Source organism: Mustela nigripes, chromosome 13 (assembly GCF_022355385.1).
Source record: "Mustela nigripes isolate SB6536 chromosome 13, MUSNIG.SB6536, whole genome shotgun sequence".
NCBI lineage: Eukaryota > Metazoa > Chordata > Mammalia > Carnivora > Mustelidae > Mustela > Mustela nigripes.
In genome coordinates, this window is record NC_081569.1 from 41,830,867 (window position 1) to 41,853,692 (window position 22,826).

The following is a 22,826-nucleotide window of genomic DNA, read 5'->3' on the forward strand; positions in this document are numbered from 1 at the left end:
AATAAAAGTGGCTTTGACAAAAAAAAAAAAAAAAGGAAACTTTAAAAAACATTAAAAACTTTGAAAAAAAAAATAAACCCAAAACCCAGAACCAGTCAATTATAACTTTTGTAACATTTGTACTACTGGTATTATTCATTTGAATAAATCAGAAAGAATATACTAAAGAATAAAGCTATGAAATACGTAAATTAGGGATTATTCTTAATATGTTTGCTTTACTTAAATTTACTTCATGGAGTTCCTATAATCTTTAAACAGCCATAGCAACTTTAAAAGTTGGCTTAATGCATGTTAGAAAGTGGATTTGAATGTATTTTACTTCTTGCTAAATAAAGATATATATATTTAGATATATTCTTACTTTATGGTAACTATATAGATAATAAATTTTTAAATTAGAAGTTCCTTTTCATCAAGGTAGTAAATTTAATTAACTAAATAACTATGGTGACATGAATAAAGGTGTTTACTATTGACAAGAAGGTAGTGATCACTGCCTATAACATGAATAATTTACACAGACTATACTCCACACTCACCAGTGAACTCAAAGCATTGCATACTAATTTTTTTTAGATAAGCCTTAGCAGTCAGGTCATAGGGTTTAACTTTAGCTTTCATTCCAAGCTGCAGGATATTCAGTTCATGTAAAGGCCTTCCTTTCTTTTCTGCTTTTTTCATCAAAGTAATCACAACCTAGAAAAGACCCAGTATTACCGCAAACAATTCCACTAACATATGATGAAGGTAAGTCAACAATTTCATAACCATCCAGAGCAATATAATAAAAAAATTCACACAATATAAAGATGTGTACTACTATTTGTGCCTGGAAAATTTCCTAGTGTTATTAGAAGGTACTTTTATTTAAATTATCTTTAAGGGTTGTATTTATTTATTTGACAGAGAGAGAGCACAAGCAGGGGGAGCAGGAGAGGAAGAAGCAGGCTCCCTGCCTAGCAGATATATTTACTTGTTCAGACTTCTGAAACACTGCCACTATTTTCTAGTGATTGTCAAGGTAAAATTTGAAAAAAAAAAAGTAATTCTGCCTAGAACCAGGAGTTCTAGTCTGATGGACAGCCTTTCATCTGGAAGTCTATATGATAAACGGTCAACCTTACTAATCTTAAGATTTCTCAGGCTTGACACCATTGACATTTTTGGCTGGATAATTTTTTTGTAGCGAGGGAGCAGACCTGTGGACTATAGGATGTTTAGTGGTAACACTGGTCTCTTACACTTGTCAGCAGTTCCTTCTCCCCAGATAGTGACAACCAAAAATGTCTTCAGACAGTGTCAAGTATTGGCCTTAGGGAATGTAAATTGCTTCCCCTAATTTCCATGTCCTCAGGGAATAATATATATTACAAATGATATTAGAAGCAGCTTATGAGTTTTCTATGCATATATGTTAATGAAGCCCATTTGCAAACAGAATGATTCCTCTGTCAATGTTTTAATTATTAAAGCGTATGTATCTTCAGTTAACTCTAATGTTAACCAGAAAAACAGTACAGTTTTAAGATGAAAGAAATTAGTTGCAAAGCATATATTTCAGATAAGAAAAGTAGAACCCATTTGTTTTAAAGTTTATTATTTTTAACTCAGAGGAAGAACATAACCTCTTCCATTAATGATGAAGGGATTTTGCAGGAAGTTGTTACAAGTCCCTTTATCTACAGTACTTTCTCATATACTCACACCTTAACCCTGCCCGAGCCCAATTCCTGATCCCCTTTTCTCAGACTCTATTTACTCTTCCTTAAAGGTTCATCTCAAATGTCACTTCCTCCAGATAATCTGCCCTGACACTCTCAGCCTGCTTAGATGCCCCCTCCTTACTATCAGAGACACAAGCTCCTTAGGTACATTTTTAATGGGAGCACTTCCAAAATTTTAATTGTTTTCTTGTTAGAAATCAGAGTCTTTGACTTTTAATTTTGTATCCTCAGCACTTAGCACATGCAATGAATATTAATGTGTGAATACAAAAGAGGAAAATCCATTTAATATTTCCTCAAAGATCTGCAGATAGAAAGCAGATAGTGGTAATACAACACTTAAAAAATGTAGATATACCATGTTTTGTTCTATCAAGGGTTTCTAAAATTTGCAAAGGATTTCTGTCACTACTTCCTTTTCCTAACTTTCTTATATGGAATCCAAAGCAATCTACACCCCAAGTGTCCTATAATCATTTAGAAAGCATGTTACAGGACATGTTACCATGTTCTCTGTGAAACATTGTATACCTCAAATAGAGCTCATCTTTCATAAACTCTCAAATTTACTACAAACTGCACACTGCTACATATAAATTATAAATAGCCTGTGTTAAGATTTTTTTCATGCATATCAATAATCTTTAAGTTTTAGTAGAGGTAATTCCAAATATCTATTATTTATTCACTTTACAGAAACAGATGAAAATTACATACTTCTTTGATTTCAAAATTCAGCAGCACATTAATGATGTCTATAGATCTCATTTCTTCCACTTCAGCTGTTAAAGTAACTTGCGAAGCATGTACATCTTGTTTTGCTGTAGAGGTTTCAAGTGGCCCTTTAATTTCACCTAAAGATTTAAAAGAAATTCTTTCACTTCTACCCACACATTTTTTCCACAAATACTAATTGAGGACATGTATGAGTACTCTGGACCTGTGTAAGCACTGAAAATCTACAAATCAGTAATACATAGCTCCAGCCCTTAGAAAGCTTATAGTTTAGTAGAAGAGACATATACATCTCAAATACAAACAAACAAAAGAAGTGGGCCATTCCTGGTTACATTAAGTAGGCAAATGTTAATAAACTATAGAATACTGCAGAAAATACAGAACATGAAGTTGTTATGGGGAGGTCAAGAAAGGTTTAATAAAGGAGTTATCATTCAGGTAGAGCTTAAGTACCTCCTCACACAGAGAAGACATTCAAGAATAAGGTTAAGAGATTGTGGGGAAATTGTAAATAGCACATCATGATAGATTTTGGAAACAGAGTTTGATATGCTTAAATCATGAGGCGGATAACAAGAGTTAAGGCTAGAAAAGAAAAAAACGGGAGGGATGGTTACAATCTCTTCTACCATACAAAAAGCAAAAAGAAAGCTATATGAAACTAAATTGTTGTGCTAAAATTCACATACTCAGAAATGCAATAAAATTGTTTTCTAAACTGTAATAGAGAAAACTAATAATAACTCTTGCTAAGTACTTACCTCTCTGTGCTGGTCACTATGCTAAGGGCGATATACGGATTGTCTCACTTCATTCTTTTATCAGCCCTTCAAAATAAAAACTTTACTGTCCTCATTTCACAGATGAGCAAATTGAGGTTCAAAGAGATTCAGGACATTGCCCAACATCACAGAGATGGCAAATGGTAGATTCCAAACTCCTCAGTTTCATGATTGCCTTTACTCTCAACTAACCTTCAATAACATTACATTAGTTACTAATATTACTGGAGTTAACGTTATCTATGATCACTAACACAAGAATCCTATACCATAAACTGTACCAGAAAACCATATCGAACCACTGCTGTCAATTACTAACTCTGAGAAAGACACACAGGGTGTTTCTTAACTATCACCTTATTCCAGCACTCTTCCAGAGTGTGATCCAGGGGAAATAATTTCAACAAATATTTTGTTTTTACAAAATAATTCCTGAAATAGGCAAAGATTCTTAAATAAGAAATAAAAAGCACTAACCACTTTCAAAAATGATATACTGGAATTCATTACAATTAATAATTCTACTCATAAAAGACCCATTAAGAATGAAAAGCAAATCACAGGGGTATGATATATCTATGACTATCTCAACAAAAACACATACAATACACAAAACCAACAATGGGCTCATATCCGGAATGAACAAAAAACTCCAATATATCACTAAGAAAAAAAAAACTCAATAAAAATAATGGTTAATAGACTTCAACGGTCATGTCATTGAAAAGGATATCCAAATAGCCAGTAACCCTATGAAAAGGTGTCAGTTTCATTAGTAATCAGGGAATAAATAAGAACCACAGAAATACTACTGCATATCAGCCAGGATGGCTAATTTTAAATTACTGACAATATCAAAGACCACAGAGAATGTGAAACAACTAGTAGTCTCATACATTGCTGGTAAATTGGTACAACCATTCAGAAAATCATTTGGTATAATATGGCATAAGTTACTGCAGCTAAATGTAAGCTAACAAATGAGCCTAACCTGTGAAGCTTAACTATAAAACCAAAAGAAGACAGTACATAAATATAACAAAAGATATGTAAAATAACATCTTATAGCATCTTTATTCTAGACGGTCAAAAATGGAAACAAACCAAATGCTTTCCATCAAAGATAGAATGGATAAAATAAATACTACTGCATTCGGAAGTTGAATATGCACAGGACTGTTATATATAAACAATGAATCTGGGAACACTACATCAAAAACTAATGATGTATTGTATGGTGACTAACATAACACAATAAAATAAACAAACGAATTAATGAATGAATGAAAGAACTACAGCTACACACAACACCACAGAGGAATCTCCCGAACAAAATAATGACTGAAAGAAGCCGAAAACCAAAGAGTACATTCTGTATGACTCCATTTATGTGAAACTCAAGAACAGGCAAAACTAATCTACCTGTGGTATTACAAATAAGGATGGCAGTTAATTCTGGGTGGATTTGAGGGTGGGTGGGTGTTTGGTACTGATTAAGAAGGGGCATAGGGAGCCCTTCTGGGGCAAGCTGGAAATGTTCTATGTATTAACCATGGTAATTACTAGCTATCTGGTATAGCTATACATAAAAATTCAATGAACTGTACACTTAAGATATGTGGTCTTTATTACTGTTTATGCTCTGCAATACAGTAAAAAATTTTTTTTAAATAATAAAAATAGTGAGATACAATTTTTCATTTAGCAATTTAGCAAAAATTTTAATATAGAAAAACAAGCTGGTGGGAGTACAAAATTACTACAAGTTCTAAGGGGAGCGATTGGCAAAATGTGTCAAAAATGTTCAATTAAGTTAATTAAATTCATTAATTTAACATATATTAAGTTAATAAAAATTAAGAACCCTTTAATCAAGTAGTCCTGGTGTTTCCCCTACAGATACATGTGTACTTGTAAAAGTGTATGGACAAGGATATTCAATGCAATGTGGTGAGAGTGAAAGACTGAAAACAATCTGGAATGTCCATCAACACAGATTTGCTAAATAAATTGTAATACTTCAAGAGAATTTAATCTAGGAAGCCATTAGAAAGAATAAAACAGATCTACACATAATATATTTACAGATAAAGAATGGACACCTAGATAAACTGTTATTTGAAAGAAAAAAGGAAAGTGCAGAAATACATACACATATACACATTTATAGGATAGTGCCATTTGGTTGAAAAAATTGACTATATGTCTGTGTGTATGTAACATACATATACAAAGCAGTTAGGTCTGGTAGTTACTTTGCTTTAAGTCAAAATGCCACTGCAACTAACAAATTCTCTAAGTTTTTACTGCAGTACAATTTTTCAGTATTTTCTTTGCTGAGGGCTAATTTATCAAATATTTCAATTCTTAAAGATATTTTACCATAAAACCTAATTTAAAAATCAGATTAAATATGCTACCATAGCCTGCTGCCAACTTTGAATGTTTTTATTTGTATAAATGCAATTTCAATAATTATTCCAGGAATCCACCAGATTTAAAATGCTTCTTTATGGTTCCTCCTAACTTAATACAACTTGGAAAAAGTTCTGAACCTATAAATAACTGTTGCCATAACTAAAGAGAGTCCATCAGCACTAACTACAGTTTTATGCAATATTTAATCAACAAATAAACATCTTCTGTTTTCATGGTAATACAAATCACAATTTTTAAGTATATATTGGCTTATGTCATTTTTATTGTCTATCTCCCCTGCTAAATTGTAAAATAAATAGCTATGTGGATTATGCCCCCTACTGTCAGTCTCTTACCTGTCTTCTGTACTCCTGGTTTCATTTTATTTAAGTCTTCAGTAGCCTCGCCAAGATTTTCTGCTAGTATTCTAAATAAAAGATTAAGATCTTCTTGATTGAGATTAACCTGTGCAATATGATTAAAAGAAAAGATAAAGACATTTCATTTTAAAATGAAACAATTTTAGGGGTGTCTGGTTGGCTCAGTTGGTTAAGTGCCTGCCTTTGGCTCAGGTCATTATCTCAGGGTCCTGAAATGGAGCCCCATGTCAGGCTCCCCTCTCGGCAGGAAGCCTGCTTCTCCCTCTCCCTCTGCCTGCTGCTCCCCCTGCTTGTTTGTACTCTCTCTCTATATATATCAAATAAATAATAAAGTCTTTCTTAAAAATTCCTTTAGGGTGCCTGAGTGGCTCAGTTCATGATCTCAGGGTTCTGGGATCAAGTCCTGCATCAGGCTCTCTGTTCAGCAGGGATTTTGCTTCTCCCTCTTCCTTTACCCCTTGCCCCTGCTCATTCTCTCTCTTTCTCAAATAAATAAAATCCTTTTTAAAAATTCCTTTAAAAATAGATAAAATGAAACAATTTTAAAATAGAAAATAAATTACAATTTACAAGATATTGAAGAAAGCATAATCTTAACACAAAAATTATATATTCACTAGGCACTCAAGTATTTCACTACTTCGTTCATTTTAAAAATGTGATTTATAAATCTGTATTAGTTCCATCTACTTAACTTATATAAATTATAATGAAAGATGATGATTAAAGAGATCATATCATTTTTAAAAAGTAACTAAATTCAGAAAAAAATGAAAATTCTACATTTTTAAAAATAACAACTCCAATGAAATAAAAAGGCTGTCTTTAATATGAAAAGCAAGTTTTCCCCTCAATGCTATGGGGATACTAAAATTAAAAGTATGGGTATAGAACACATAAAATGAGATGCAATATACTAATAATTTATACAGAGATCTCTGCTATTGTGTACATACAGCAAATTTAAAAATTAAACAATGAAGAGGGGTCCAAGATGGTGGCATAGGAAGATTCTGAACTCACCTCCCATGTACACACTAAATCTACAACTACATATGGATCATTCTTCTCTGAGAAAGACCTGAATCCTGATGAATGGCTCCTCAAAGCAAAAGATAAAAGGACCACACTAAGATGAGCTGGAGAGGCAGAGAGACATGGTCTCCCATTAAAGCCTATATACTCCCAGTGTTGTGTCGCCCCAAAGAGAAGGATTTCACCAGACAGGCACTTCTCATGGAAGAGTGAAGAGTTGTGATCTGCACCAAAGTGAGAAGCCCCCAGAATGTCTGGTTTGGAAAATAAACAGGGTTGACCTCTAGGGGTCCCAAACTGAGATTCCCCTCTTAAAGGGTTTGTCCCAAGATCCAACGAAAAAACAGCAGTTTGAAAAACACCTAGAATATATTTGAGGGAAATTCACTTGCTGATTTGGGGGCAATGGCTGGAAGAGCAGGAGACATTTGAAATACTCATGGGAGACTGACATGCTAGCAGATGCCCTGTTGTACTCTCCACAGAGCCCACTAGCACGACAGGAGAGCTCAGACAGGGCACCCTCCCAGAGCCTTGCTGGGATGAGTTGGGGAGCAGTCACAACACCTGCTGAGGTGGGAGTGCCCTGGCAATTGCAGTGCTCCCTTGCAACCTGCCTGGGCTAGAGAGCAAAAGTGTGCTGGAGTTCTCTCACTTGGAGCTAATGTTTGCAAGTGCAGGCAGTCATGACACACCCATGGCTGGAGCTGGTGAGCTGTCCTGGCATTTTCCCACCCCCAGCCTAAAGTCAGTACACAGACAAACAAGGCACTAGACTGTTTTGCTGCTGAAGCTCATGGGCACACACAGTCAAGACATTTTCCCACTGCCTTTCTGAAGCCAGTGAGCATGCCCTGCAACCTACACTCACAGGTGTCTTCCTAAAGCCAGCAGGATTATGCAATCCACAGAGGGAACACCCACGATCTCCTGGCCCTCCCAGCCAAGAGGACTGGTGTTCCAGAGCTCCACAGAACTGTAACAATCAGAAAGACAGTTCTTGGCAAGTTACCACCCCCATGGCAATACACAGACAGCAGACTAAAACACATTCTCAGCCTGTGAAAAAGACCTAGTCACTCAACCTTGAGCATCAGCCTATGGGACAGACTTCAGATTTCCCACACATCTAGAGACCAAAGAGGAGCTTTCAGGGTATGAAAGCAAGGAGACACCACCCTTGCACATCCTTTTGGCCTCATTACAGCTAGACAAGACTTCCCAGAAAGGAGTTCATATACTCATTTATATACCAATGCAATACACCAATTTCTTCAGCTGTTGCTCAATGGACACATCCAGATCTTCTAGTCTAGTCTAGAGCCCAGCAGAGATTATGACTGCAGTCCCACAGGACTGTATATGTTTGCATATTTTAAAAGCTGTTGCCTGAGGGTCTGACTTCCAATCAGCCTGAAACTAGGTGCTAAATAAAATTCCTCTACTTGGATCCACTGACAGATCTTGGTATGCTCTAAATAGTGAGGGCATACCAATAATAAGTCAGGTGGTTTCAACAACCACAAAAGTTCAAGAGACAACCACAAGCTATGGTAAGGCTGAAAGAGAAGAATCCTCACTCAAACAGACCATTCATTCAAGACTGAAAAAAGCAGTTGTTTCACCTAATAAACAGGAACAAACACAGAAAGTCACACAAAATGAGGAAACAAATATTTTCAAACCTCAGAAAGACAAACCTCAGAAAAACACCTCAATGGTATGGAGATAAGCAATCTACATGATAAAGAATTAAAGTTATGATCATAAAGGTACTCACTGAACTCAGAAGATAAACACAGTGAAAACTTCAACAACAAAAGTCAGAGAACTAAAGATACAAAAACCGGGAACTGAAAAATACACCAGGGGGGTTCAGCAGCAGACTAAAGGAGAGCACATCTGTAAACAGTGAACAGGAAGATAAAGAACAGAACTCAGAGTAACATTTAAAAAAATTTTAAAAATGAAGCTACCTTAAGGGACTTTTGGGACAATAATAAATAGAAGAACATTAGCATTATAGAGGTCTCAGAAAAGAAGAGAGAGGAAAGAGGCAGACAAGGTTTTGAAAAAATAATGCCTGAAATCTTCCCTAACTTAGGGAAGGAAATGGACATCCAGGTCCAGGAAGCCAAGAGAGTGCCAAAAAAAGATGAACCCAAGGAGCACTATACTAAGACAGACTATAATTAAAATGTCAAAAATAAAAGATAAAGAGAGAATCTTAAAATCAGCAAGACAAAAACAACTTGTTAAGTTCAAGGGAAACCCCATAAGTCTACTGGCAAATTTCTTAGAAGAAACTTTACAAGCCAAAGGAGTAGCAAGACATACTTAAAGTACTAAAAAAAATTTCAACCAAGAACACTCTACCCACCAAGTTTATCATTCAAGTAGAAGGAAAGAAAAAGTGTTTCTCAGACAAGCAAAAGTAAAAAGAGTTCATAACCACTAAACCAGTCTTACAAGAATGCTAAAAAAAAGACAAGATGAAAAGAAATGGCACTAATTAATAAAGAGAAAACATACGAAAGCAAAAATCTCACTGGAAAATGTAAATATATAGTAAAGGTAGTGGATTAATCACTTATAAAACTACAAAAAATGTTAAAGAACAAAAGCAGTAAAAATAAAACATGTAAAAAGGGACATCAAAAACAAAGTCTGTAGGGGGTGGGAAGAGTTTTGGATGTGTTCAAATTTAAGTGCTACATGTAAAAGAATGACATTGGACCACTTTCTTGGATGGATGAAAGCCTTAAATGTGAGACCTGAAAACCATAAAGGTCCTAAAAAAGGGGGGGGGGGGTTAAGCTCCTTAACATTTGTCTTTAAAGATTTTTCCTTAGATCTGACCCTAAAGACAAGGGCAACAAAAGGAAAACAAACCAATTGAAACTATATCAACTAAAAAGTTTCTGCATAGATAAAGAAACCATTATTGAAATGAAAAGGTAATTGACTGAATGGGAAAAGATATTTGCACAACATATATCTGATAAGCAGTTAATATCCAAAATATATAAAGAACTCATAAATTCAGTAATAAAAAAACAATCTGGAGCACCTGGGTGACTCAGTGGATTAAAGCCTCTGCCTTCCGCTCGGGTCATGATCCCAGGGTCCTGGGATCGAGTCCTGCATCGGGCTCTCTGCTCAGCAGGAAGTCTGCTTCCCTTCCTCTCTCTGCCTGCCTCTCTGTCTACTAGTGGTCTCTGTCTGTCAAATAAATGAATAAAAATATTTTTAAAAACCCAACAATCTGGTTTAAAAATGAACAAAGGATCTGAATAGACATTCTTCCGAGAGACACAGAAATGACCAACAAATACATGAAAAGATGCCCATCATCATTGCTCATCAAGAAAATGAAATCAAAACCACATTTAGATATTACCTCACACCACTCAGAATGGCTATTACCCAAAAGACGAGAAACAACTAGTACTGGCAAGGATGTGGAGAAAAGGGAACCCACAAGCCCTGTTGACAGGAATGTAAACTGGGACAGCCACTATGGAAAACAGTATGGAGGTTCCTTAAAAAAAAACAAACAAACAAACAAAAAACAGAACGACCATGTGATCCAGCAATTCCACTACTGCTTTTCTATCCAAAGAAAACATTCAGGTCTAATGATATAAGTCAGAGAAAGACAAACACAGCATGGTTTTCTTATATGTAAAAATTTTTAAAAAAACCCAAAAACCAGGCTCATAGATACAGAAAACAGATTAGTGGTTCCCAGAGGCGAAGGGGAACTGGGGTATGAAATGGGTAAAAGGGATTAATAAGTGAAAACTTCCCTTATAATTTAATGTCATGAGGATGTGATATATAGTATGGAAAATATATTCAATAATACGATATTAACTTTGTAAGATGACAGATGATAAAAGACTTAACTATGGTAACTATTTTGCAATGTATATAAATGTTGAATCACTATGTTATACACCCAAAACTAACATTGTTTATCAATTGTACATATATACATACATACATATATAAATGTTAGGTAACACTTAACTGAAGATTAAATTCTGCTAAATAATAAACATCTTTTTGGACAATATCTTATTGAAACTTTTTGTATGCCAATCAGAAAATATTTCACATATTATATTGATTTATAATAAGAAAGTCTTCAGAATCTAAAACTTGAATAATGACTTTTTTTCACTCATAAACTTACATTCATTGACTCAAGATGTCCTTTAATTTCTATAACAGGCACTTTGTGATACCAAGATGCAGCTAGATTCCGATTTACAGAAAATTCCAAGTTAATTGGTTGCAAGAGCTGAATATCAGGATGGGAGATGCCTGGCTGGATCACCGTCCTGATTAAAAATATAATTGATATATATGCATAAACATAGAAGGGAAATGCAGCCTATCATTAAAAAGACATAAAATCAAAAGTTGCTGCTCCAAACAGTGACTTGAAACAGCGCTATTTAAATATTTTCTAATCTCAATCAACAGTTCACTTTAAGGACAGATACATAATCAGCCATTCTTCAAACAGTAGGTCACATAGGGATTAAATTTTAAAAAGAAATTCATATTGTTGAATATAGGGGGGAATCATCAAATACAGCTGTACAAGGACTGGATTTGTATTGTACTGAATATATGTATATATTGTATACATGTATACATGCATACAGAGATTTTTTTTTAAATGACAAGATGAACAACATTTTCTAAAGAGTTTGAAAAAGCTCTTCTCTAGAATTATTTTCTGGACATGCCTTATAATTTTCCTTTTTTATTTCGGATAACAAAATCTCCTTGGATGGGGTAGAAAATGATTTTAAAATGTATTGTATAGAGACTTTCATGTTCATCTGGTAGGAGCTCTACAGATACATCTTTACTTACAGAGATACTTACAAAAATATACAAGCTCAATTAAATCATGAGGAATCACTCAGACAAAAGCATACTGAGAGACATTCCATGAAATAACTAGACTGTACTCTTCAAAATTGTCATCATCACAAAAGACTAAGAAAGACTGAAGAACTATTCCAGAGGAAGTACCTATCATTATAAAAATCCCTCTCGCTATTATGGGATACTGCCATACGTGATCCTGGACCAAGGGGAAAATTACTATAATGGACACTACTGGAACAACTGGTACAATTTGAATATTGACTGCTTATTAGATATTACTGTCAGTGTTAAATTTCCAGAATTTGAAAATTGCAACATGGATATATAAGAGGATGTATGTTCTTGTTCTGAGGAGACACATGCTAAAGCATTTAGAGCAAAGGGCTAAGATGTTTATACTCAAAAGGTTCAGCAAAAAATGTTAAACTTTCAGTTATAAAATAAATTGAGTTCTGGGGATGTAAAGTACAGCAAGATGACCAGCTAATAACATTGTATTGTATATTTAAAAGTTTCAAAGAGAGTAGAACTTAAAAGATCATCACAAGAAAAAGAATCATAACTGTGTGCTGATGAATGTTAACTAGTCTTATGGTGGTGATCATTTCACAATATATACAAACACTGAATCATGTTATACACATGAAACTAAGAAAATATATAAATTTCATCTCAACTGGAAAAATTAAAAAGATGTTTTAAATGATAATAATGTGCATAGAGTTAAAGCAAAAGTAAACAACTGATGAACCTAGGTGAAGGACTGTTAAGTCTGTCCATGGTAGTATTTCTGGAATTTTTCTGTAAGCTTGAAATTTTTCAAAATAAAAAGCTGATTAAAAAATAAACCATTGAGGGGCCCTTGGGTGGCCAGACCATTAATATCTGCCTTCTGCTCAGGTCATGATCCTGGGGTCCTGGGATAAAGCCCCACATCGTTGGGCATCCTGCTGAGCAAGGAACCTGCTTCTCCCTCTTGCCAAGCTCTGCTCATGCCTTCTCTTGCTATCACTCGCTCTCTAATAAATAAATAAATAAATATTTTTAAAAAATGAATAAATAAATAAACTATCTGTGCAACAGAACCACTATCGGTATGAATTTCAATGTACACAAAATGTCATGGAAAATGCTAAATAAAATACTTAAATCCATAATTATTGCAATAGAATATACCTAGAGAGCTTGAGCTTTGTTAGCTGCACGTCCATTCTATCAATTACTGGAGGGTTTAAATAGTCTTCCCCAGACACCAGACTAAACTTATTTTGAACTCTGATTAGCCCAAGATCGACCACTACTGCATTAGTGGAAACGGAAGACTGTGGGATGACTATAACTGGTGCTTTCAGATCAATACTGATAGAAACACGAAAACTCCTCTGGGCAAGATCTTTCACACTTCTGGCAGCCTTTTCTGCAGCCTGAGCAGTGGCAGCACTTACAGCCTCTTTGGCTGTCTGGAAATTGTTCAGGAAGTTCTGTAGACACAAAGTATAAAAGGAGAAAATGACAAGCAGGTCATTAATAATGGAATCTTTTTTATCTATGCGCTATTTTTTGATACATAACTTTCAATTGAGTCTTATTTATCTAGAATTAGGAAGCAATCACTGAACATTCATCTGTATTTATGAGTTACCTGATAAGGACTAAGGATATCTGGCTGAGGAAGGGAAGTGGGGATAAAAGCATTTTCAGTATTTCCTTACTTGAAAATTTGGTTTCACTATGTTAGCAAAAAATAAGTCTAGTTCCAGACAAAAATCATTAAGTGACTCAGATTTCAGCTGTTAAAAAGAGGTTGTGACCTCTACATTAAAACATAAATACCATCTACAATCAAAACAATGCACATCCTAAAACCCAAAGTTGTAGGATCTGCAATCACAACTATCAGACTTACTTATTTCTAAGTTGAAAAATCAATATATAAATAGAGATTTTACCAGAAGTGACATGAGGAATTTATTAAGATACACAATCTGAATACAGCCGACATTTAGTGATACCACTCCATCCACTTTGGACATGTCAGTATAGGACTCTCCCTCAGTAGCATCTGGATACAAATCCAAGTTAAAATGAAAAACTTCGTTTCCCATTATTGATACAGCCTGAAAAGCAGAGATTTGAATGTACTCTGTCCAAGAGAATAATGACAAAATACAGTTTCATTTAAAAGGGGCTTACATTTTTAATCATTACAGAAGCAAACACTTGCATATGAAAACATATTTCATTAATATCTCTTAAAGTATATTTAAAAATAAAATATCATATTTAATTATCAAAACATATTAGCTATCTACTTATTACACCTACTTTTTTATGGACTGTCTTAGGATCAACATCTGTGACAATAATATTTTCCAGTCTGGCAAATAGTGACTGTTTTCTTGACTGAAGAGAAAGAGAAGAATCAAGACCTAAAAAAAAAAAAAAAAATTATATTATTATAATTTCTAAAGATATACCATAATAAGATATTAAGATGTTTCTTCTCATTGTATAATTTTATTTGGGAATTTTTTTTTAAATTTAACTATATTTGAACTCCCAATTGATAAATAAGTTGCAATATTATATATTTTTATTGTTATAAACAGTGAAACCTATAAATTCATTTTTAAGTCAATTACCTAAATTTTCAACCTTCTGAAAAAACTACACCTAGAACAAATTGATTATCTTGGGGTTTTAGGAAATCCTTTATATCTTATATCCAGTCATTTACACAGAAGCTTTAAGTTTCATGAATCAAATTCACTATAGATACACTGCCAGCTTGGAAAGAACAACAACAAAAAAGTGATTTTTTGGTCTTTAAGTTATTCAAGAATTTCATTAAACTTAATCTCACAAAACAAACTGAGGGTTGCTGGGGGGAGGGGGTTTGGGAGAAGGGGGTGGGATTATGGACATTGCGGAGGGTATGTGCTTTGGTGAGTGCTATGAAGTGTGTAAACCTGGTGATTCACAGACCTGTACCCCTGGGGATAAAAATATATGTTTATAAAAAATTAAAAATTAAAAAAACAAAAAAAAATACTCTTTACGTTTCTAAGATCACAATGTTTTGAAGGTTGAAAAAGAGATTACTTTTAGCAGCTTTTGCTTAAAAGAGCATAATGGGCTCACAGGTTTTCTCTTCATTATAAGGTTGTTTTGGATTTGTACCAAGATAAAGCATATTCACAGACCTTAATCTGAATTCTGGATTGACATCTATCCCAGCTCATCATCAGCATCCCCACATGGACATTAATATCTCTTTTCACTTCCAAGACAACTCTCAGAAAGATTCAAAATACTAGTATGTGTGTTTCAATTTGATGGTCAGGTTCTGACCAGCATCTACACCGTGCGTTAAGTAAGCCTCTGTCTTCACCTCAGATCATGATCTCAGGGTCCTGGGATGGAGCTCTGCACTGGGCTGTCTGCTCAGCAGGGAGCCTGCTTGCCCCCTGCCCCTCTTTCTGCCTGCCTCTCTGCCAATTTGTGATCTCTGTCTGTCAAATAAATTAATAAAATCTTTAAAAAATTATCCAGTTTTCACAGCTCAGAGACCTCCTATACATATTCTTTAACATTTTTTTAAAAAGTTATCTTTTAAACAATTTTTAACAGTGTGAAAACTTTTACCTTGAATCTTGATTTCAGCAATATTGTTCCTCTCATCGCAAACAGTGACACAGAAAGCATTCAATTTGGCAAACAGCCTGAAGTCAATAATGTCCCTATCTTTAGAGGATACAGCCACTAAAAATAAAACAAAGCATTCTATCATGTGGGATTCTAGTAATTCAAACTCTATTAAAGATTTCTTCCTCAAATTAAGTGATCCACAGTTCTGTTTTAAGAAATCATAAAATTCTCAAGTTGTTACAGATTCCAAATATCTTTTTTGCTTTACATATTCTGTATAGTTTCATTTTTGTAATGATATATGTTACTTTAATAACTTAACAGCAAGAAAAAGACACAAAATAAATAACATAAAGACACTGAAACTCAGAGAAGCTAAATAATGCACCTTTGGTCAATTAATATAAGTAGAAGAGTCAGGATTTAAACTGAATTCTTTCTGATCCGCAACCTGGGCTCTTGTTCAAGTAGATGCTATCCCTGCACCCCTAAGCTCATGTCTCTGGGTCTTATTTGTAAATAGTTCCTTATTTGTAAAATGGAAGGGAAAACTAACCCTCTGTGGAGCCTCTTCAGGAGCCAATGATAGGAAGAAGAGCTCAATTTAAATATAGGGTTTCTTCCCTATTATCCACCTAAAGTATCCCCACCAGCACCAAAGAATAAAAACGGGTATTTTTTTTTTTTTTTTTTGATAAACAGTACTAGTCCTTTGCCTTACATAGCAGTTATCCACATATGATTTTGTTTGAAGAAAAGGACAGAAGTGGGGAAAATGGCACACAAAAGACTGAACTAAATGACCTCTAAGATTCCTCGTTTCCCTCTAGAATTCTAATATGCTTGTTAACAAGCAACAAAGTGTCTTTCATACCTTTCTGTAGAGCTGAATTTTTTTGTTGCTTCTCGTCTGAAATTTGTACTTCTTTGGAATCGCTTCTTTGGTCATTGGATGGGATTATGGTTGTCAAGTAATTAATAGAAGACAGAAGAGCTTGTGTTTGCAGCAACAGATTTAAAGATGAAAAAGCCACCTACAAATGTTTTAAAAAGAAAATTTTTTTCCAGGCCAATTATACCTATAATATCCATCATGCACCTGACAGGCTTCTAGCTAGGCTTTTATTACCGCTTCCACAGCTTGGAAGGAAGAGAGATGAGATCAAGATTTATAGCCCAGACTCCTTAAACTGAAATATATGCACAGTAAATCACACTTACACACACTGAGTTCCTATGAATATCAAAGTAACCTAATTACTCCATTTCCCAAGCATAATTAACATGGAGCTTATGATCTACTTGTCATGGTCATCTGATGCCGATTATGTTTTTGGATCTTCACAGACTCTTTATTATGATTACATAAAACATGTAAATTAGATCATGAAACTCCAAAATCACCATGCATTAATACTAGGTCAAGAAATGACTTCAAATGTGATATTCATGATATTTAAATATAAAAGTACAATTATAAGGGAGTTCTCAATTACTAAATTGTCTTCTAAAACCACAATAATGGTCTTATCATTTAAATAGATAGAAAATATATCTCATAGAAAAATGTTACTTTTTTTTAGAAAAATTAGTTACATTTTTAAAAACAATGACTCCAGAAAGCTAAGACACCAATAAAAAATGCTTTCAGAAATATGTGGTTTTCTAATAACAAATGAAAGAAATTTTAAAGATCTTTGCCTACATAAAAGAATTTCATTTTATGGCCACAAAGCACTAAATGTATATAAAAAACTATAAAAGGGAAGGTTCACAATATTCAATAGATTCTCCCATCTCTCAAAAGTACAACCAAAAATTCCTATCTAGTTATTTTTTTAATGTAACCCACAACTAGAATTTTGCCTTCTCTTCCTCCATATGACTATGTTAATGTGGCTCTAAAAGTACTCAACATATCTCCTTGTATTTTGCGTACTTTCTTAGCCCTGTATTAAACAGCAGTATAGAATATGATTTGTTTAAAATCCTGTTGTTTCTTTGTAGATCAAAGTTCTGTCATCTCGAGTATTCCCTTTATAAGAAATAATTAGGATGTGCCACAGTAAGTTAAAACATCAGCTCTATGATACTCAATGATAAATATAGAGGATGGTAGGTATCTATGAGATTAATTCATAACTTCTATTGGGTGTTGATAATTTCATCAAATTACATAGTCATTATTCCCCACAGGATACTAGAGCCTGCCACAGTAAGTTATTTTCAGATAAGATATATTCTTTTAACAAAATTTTTTACCTTAAGTGTTTGTTCAGTTTTTTCAAAGGTGGTTTGAAAACTAGGTCCACTCTTATCAGCCTAAAAAAAGAACAAAAGTTCTAAAGAAGTATTTATGACCAAAGTAAATAAATCACTTATATATGATCTTTATTTTTTATATTATTCAGAACTATAATTTATGTATATAATTAATTATATTGTCATTATTTTAAGTTAATAGCCAAATTATTTATTGTTACAGTACTGCAAATTTATTCTCCTCTTCAAATACGGAAGACCACAGTAATATTTACTTCTGGGAAACTACAGCTAGAGACTAGAATTAAAAATTCTGTTGATGGACATCTAGGTTCTGAAGGCTAGTAGGCTTAAAGGTCATCTAGCCCATCCATCACCTAACCTTGAATCCCTTTGTAACTTTGGGAAATCTATTTTAGGTTCTCTCCAGTGAAAGAAACCTCATTTTCTTTCAAATTTAATCTTAAGAGAAATTTGCTCTAATTAAATCTTCAATCTAAGTCAAAAATCTATCTCCCATCATAATTATCCATTGTTTCAAGTTCTCTCTCTTGGGAACATCCACAGTAAATTCAGTTCTACCTCTCGTGAGAAGGCTTCTGGCTAGGCCAATTTCTCGGCTGCTTTTTTTGTTTTTTTTTTTGTTTTGTTTTTTAAGATTTTATATATTTATTTGAGAGAGAGAGAGTGAGTATGAGTGGGAGAGTGCAGGGTGGGGAAGGCAGAGGGTAAGGGAGAAGCAGACTCCCTGTTGAGCAGGGAGTTCAATGTGGGGCTCAATTCTGGGACCCTGAGATCATGACGCCAGCCAAAGGCAGATGCTTAACAAACTGAGCCACCCAGGCACCCATCTCCGCCTTTTCAATGAAATAAACTTTTTATGCTCTTCTTTGTGAGAGAATCAATCACATTATATTTTAATTTTTATCTACTTGCCTATCCTCCTACAAGTCCATAATTTCCTTGAAAACAAGGAATGTTTTTCATCTCTATATCCCAAGTGCCTAACAGAACCTGACAAAGACATTCAAGAAATAGTTGTTGAAAAAAAACAAAAAAACAACAAACAAAGAAATAGTTGTTGAATGATTAAACAAATCAAACTAATCTCGAATGAAGCTAAATACCATTACTTCCTTTGGCATTTCTGATATGATACCTTTTCAGTCCCTTCACAATCCTGGCAGTTCTCTTCAGAACCCAATCAAATTTGACTTTATCCCTTTTGATGAAGGACACTCAGTCAAATATCACCTACATATACAATGACTATAAGCAGGTGAATATGCCCCAAGAGACAGGAGTGCATCCTATGTCATCCCAAGCTTCCATCTTTGGGGATCGGGAGCTTGGTGACTTCTTAATGGTCCTACTTTGTGCTTAAGTGAAAGAGAAAGTAACACAAAAATGGAAAAAGAAACAGTGGATATCCCTGTGATTAAAACCTATGACAAACACCTAGAGCATTTACTAATCTGCTGTCATCTTTTTCCTTCCAGAAGACAGTTTAGAGTATACAATAAATATGTAAACATTCTATGTTCCTTACCTTAACATATTCTACCTTTAAGAGATCTAATCCAGGTTTATCAGATGAGCTAATCAGGTGAAGGGGTTTCTTTCTGGATCCTAGATTTAAAAAAAAGAAAAAAGTGTTTCAAATAAACTGCTCTTTTTTTAAGATTGGAATTTTCTGTATGTCTTTATCTTTTTAAAAAATGTTGTTAGTTAAGCTATAAAAGACTATCTGCACATATTTTCATGCACTGGTGAATAAATAAAGCAATCTAAATACTGATCTTACCTTTAGCATCCAGCTTACTTAAAAACATGCATATTTATTTTCATCTGATTTTATATCTGTGTTCAAAACTTAATCAATACCTCCCTAGATAATTTTTAAGGACCTATGTGCATTTGTATGGCAGTAGAAAGACTGTAAGTTTAAGAATTAATAAAAATTAATTCTAGTTCTTCTCTACCCTTACTAGGAGATACTCAACTTCAGCTTTCTCAACTATATAACAAGACAGAACTACAAAAATATGTAATACCTTATTGAGTTATAAAATTCTAGGAATATTTCATTCATATTGAAGAAATTTAAATAATTTTCCTTTGTTTAAGCTAAGAGAGAAGGCTTATTAGAAAAGAAAGTATTTTCTAAGGGAGGGAAATTGCTAAATTTCTTTTAATTTAAAAACTACAGGTATACTACTAGATGTCCTCTATATTCTTCACATAGACATACCAAGGAACTGCCTCAAAAAGCTTTGAAGAAGTAATTTATGTACCATTTTACCCATCTGTTATTATTTGCAGTTCTGTAATTCTGCTCCTGAGAAATCTCAGAATTTTTACTTCACCTTCAAGGACATAACCTTCCCTAAAGGAAAAAACAATCTAGCAAATTTTTACATTTTCCTCTCAAGAAGTAATGTAAACTTCACCCAAAGATAGTACTTAACAGAAACTGACTAGCATATAAATGATTTTTCTTCTAAACTGAGATGTTTTAGTTTCAACTATTAAAAAATAACAGAAATAAGACTTTATATTTGACTAAAATGTTAGGAAAATATTAAGTAATTACTGTAGATTCACCCATTCCATCATTCCTCAAATACCTAATTAGCACACAAGATGTACACTGAAATAAATAAACCATAAGAGCTTCCAAAATAATGAATTTTATCTTTCATTCTAGCTTTTATAACCTGGTACTGCTTCTGATATATAAACACTATTCAACAGAATGAACAAAGACTTTAATATCATAAGATCAGAGATAAATTCTAGGCTTTGTCATTCATAAAATGCATGGTCTGGAATAAACCACTTAATCCCTCCTTATTTGACCTATCTTTGTAAAATGAGAATAGTATTCCATATATAAAGGAGATTTATATGGACTCCCTAAGACAGTAGATCATAGTACTTAAGAATACAAACCCAGGGGCACCTGGGTGGCTCAGTGGAGGTAAGCCTGTGCCTTTGGCTCAGGTCCTGATCTCAGGATCCAGGGATCAAGCCCCGCATTGGGCTCTCTGCTCAGCAGGAAGCCTGCTTCACCCTCTCTCTCTGCCTGCCTCTCTGCCTACTTGTGATCTCTCTCTGTCAAATAAATTTTTAAAAATTAAAAAAAAAAAAAAAAAACCCAGACTTCCAAGATTTTAATCATGGTTTGGCAACTAACCAGCAGTATGACCATGGTTATATTATATAAAACTTATGCCTTAGCTTCTTCATATGTAAATTGGAGATAATAACATTGTCATAAGGGTTAAATGAGCTATTATTTATTAAATTCTTATAACAGTGCTATTACTTATTATAAAGATTATTAGATACACAAGTGTTTCAGATAGTCAAAGTGATATTGTATTTATTAACCATTACTTCTATTTTTATGACTATTACCTTGAATTTCATGGTAATCCAAGCTGATTTTCTTTAAATAAGATACCACATTTATATCAAATGTTCTCATTGTAGCCTCTGTTCCTAAATGAGTAACATTAAATACTAGAATTGTATCTTCTTCTTTCTGTTGTTTGGTAAATTCCAAAACCACCTAAAAGATCAGAACAGACAATAAAAGCTTGATGAATTTTAGAATCATGCTTAAGAACAAAATTTTTCTTCATATAGATCATCATGAACATAATAGAAGCTTTGTTCATACTTTCTTACTACCATAAAGTTATTTACTATGACTGGAAATTATCACCTTAAATTCTGTTGTTCAGAATATTACTACAGCTACTAAAAATCATGATATAATTTCACATCAATTATTGATTTACTTTTCTTAATTTAGTAGAAATGGGTATGTATGGAATCTTAGTATGTTTTTCTTAAACCTATCATGTTTAGATATTTAAACCTATCTTTTTTAAACCTATCATCATGTTTAAATCATGTGTGTTGATTAAAAAAAAAAGCATTCCCATTAAAGTAAAAGGTAAGACAGGGTATTCACTATTATAGTACTATTTAAATTTATTCTGGATATAACATCCAGTATATTTAGCCAATCAAAACCAAAACATTTATGTGGTAATTTTTAAAACATGGAAGTTCTTTGATACTCCATCAAGATATAGAGATCTTTGTCTACTATCTTTGAATTTAAACAGGCTTGTGACTATTTCAATCAACACACTACAGAGGAATTTAAAAAGGCCCATAAAACTTCTGCCTGAGAATGCATACTGAAGGGAAACTAGCTGCCATGTAAAAACGTCAACTACCCAGACACTGCCATGTTCAGGAGGCCATGAGCAGGCACTTCAAATAGTCCCAGCTGAGCTCCCAGCCAACAGTGAGTATCAAGGGCCAGTCTCATGAGTGAGACACTTCTGAGACCGTCTGAGGCTTCAGGTCACTGTAGCTCCAGCAAATCTGACTGCAACCACATAAAAAACTATACACAAAAACTACTAAGCTGGGAGGTGCCTGGGTGGCTTAGTCAGTTAAATATCTGCCTTTGGCTCAGGTCATGATCTCAGGGTCCTGGGATCAAGCCGCGCTCTTAAAAAAAATTGCTAAACTGGACCCTTCCACAATTCCTAATCCATAATACTCTGAGTGCAAAATAAAACAGTTGTTTTAAGCTATCATGTTTTTGGATAGCCTGTTAGGTAGCAATAATAACCAGAACAATGTAAACACTGAAAAAAAGCAAAAATAACACTACTGGCAGTGATATGTACTTAAGAAAAACTAGGAGTGTCAACTGAAAAATAGAAATAATAATAGTATAATAAGATATTCAGTACAGAGTTGTTATACAAAAATAAATTTTAGAGAAATCAGTGATTTAAGTGAAAGCAATGAAATAATAAAATAATATATTAAATTATGGGTAAATATTTTTGTAATCAAGGAGAATTTTCTAAACATGCACTAAGATATAAAGAAAAATT

At 33.8% G+C, this 22,826-nt stretch overlaps 1 protein-coding gene across 3 annotated transcripts in view; it reads right to left on the reverse strand.

Moving 5' to 3' along the window:
• VPS13C (vacuolar protein sorting 13 homolog C) overlaps positions 1-22,826 on the reverse strand; it is a 183,204-nt gene that overhangs the window by 80,157 nt on the left and 80,221 nt on the right. For all 3 annotated transcript variants that reach the window (XR_009399065.1, XM_059372078.1, XM_059372079.1), the window contains 12 exons: positions 21,319-21,472; positions 19,448-19,527; positions 17,899-17,958; positions 16,511-16,670; positions 15,634-15,750; positions 14,314-14,417; positions 13,938-14,105; positions 13,165-13,469; positions 11,279-11,426; positions 6,022-6,130; positions 2,445-2,581; positions 543-699 (listed from right to left, as the gene is read on the reverse strand). Coding sequence is in view for 2 of the 3 variants with exons in the window: in XM_059372078.1 (XP_059228061.1) it covers positions 543-699; positions 2,445-2,581; positions 6,022-6,130; positions 11,279-11,426; positions 13,165-13,469; positions 13,938-14,105; positions 14,314-14,417; positions 15,634-15,750; positions 16,511-16,670; positions 17,899-17,958; positions 19,448-19,527; positions 21,319-21,472 (1,699 nt within the window). In the remaining variant the exon portion in view is untranslated. The remainder of the gene's footprint in view (positions 1-542; positions 700-2,444; positions 2,582-6,021; positions 6,131-11,278; positions 11,427-13,164; positions 13,470-13,937; positions 14,106-14,313; positions 14,418-15,633; positions 15,751-16,510; positions 16,671-17,898; positions 17,959-19,447; positions 19,528-21,318; positions 21,473-22,826) is intronic.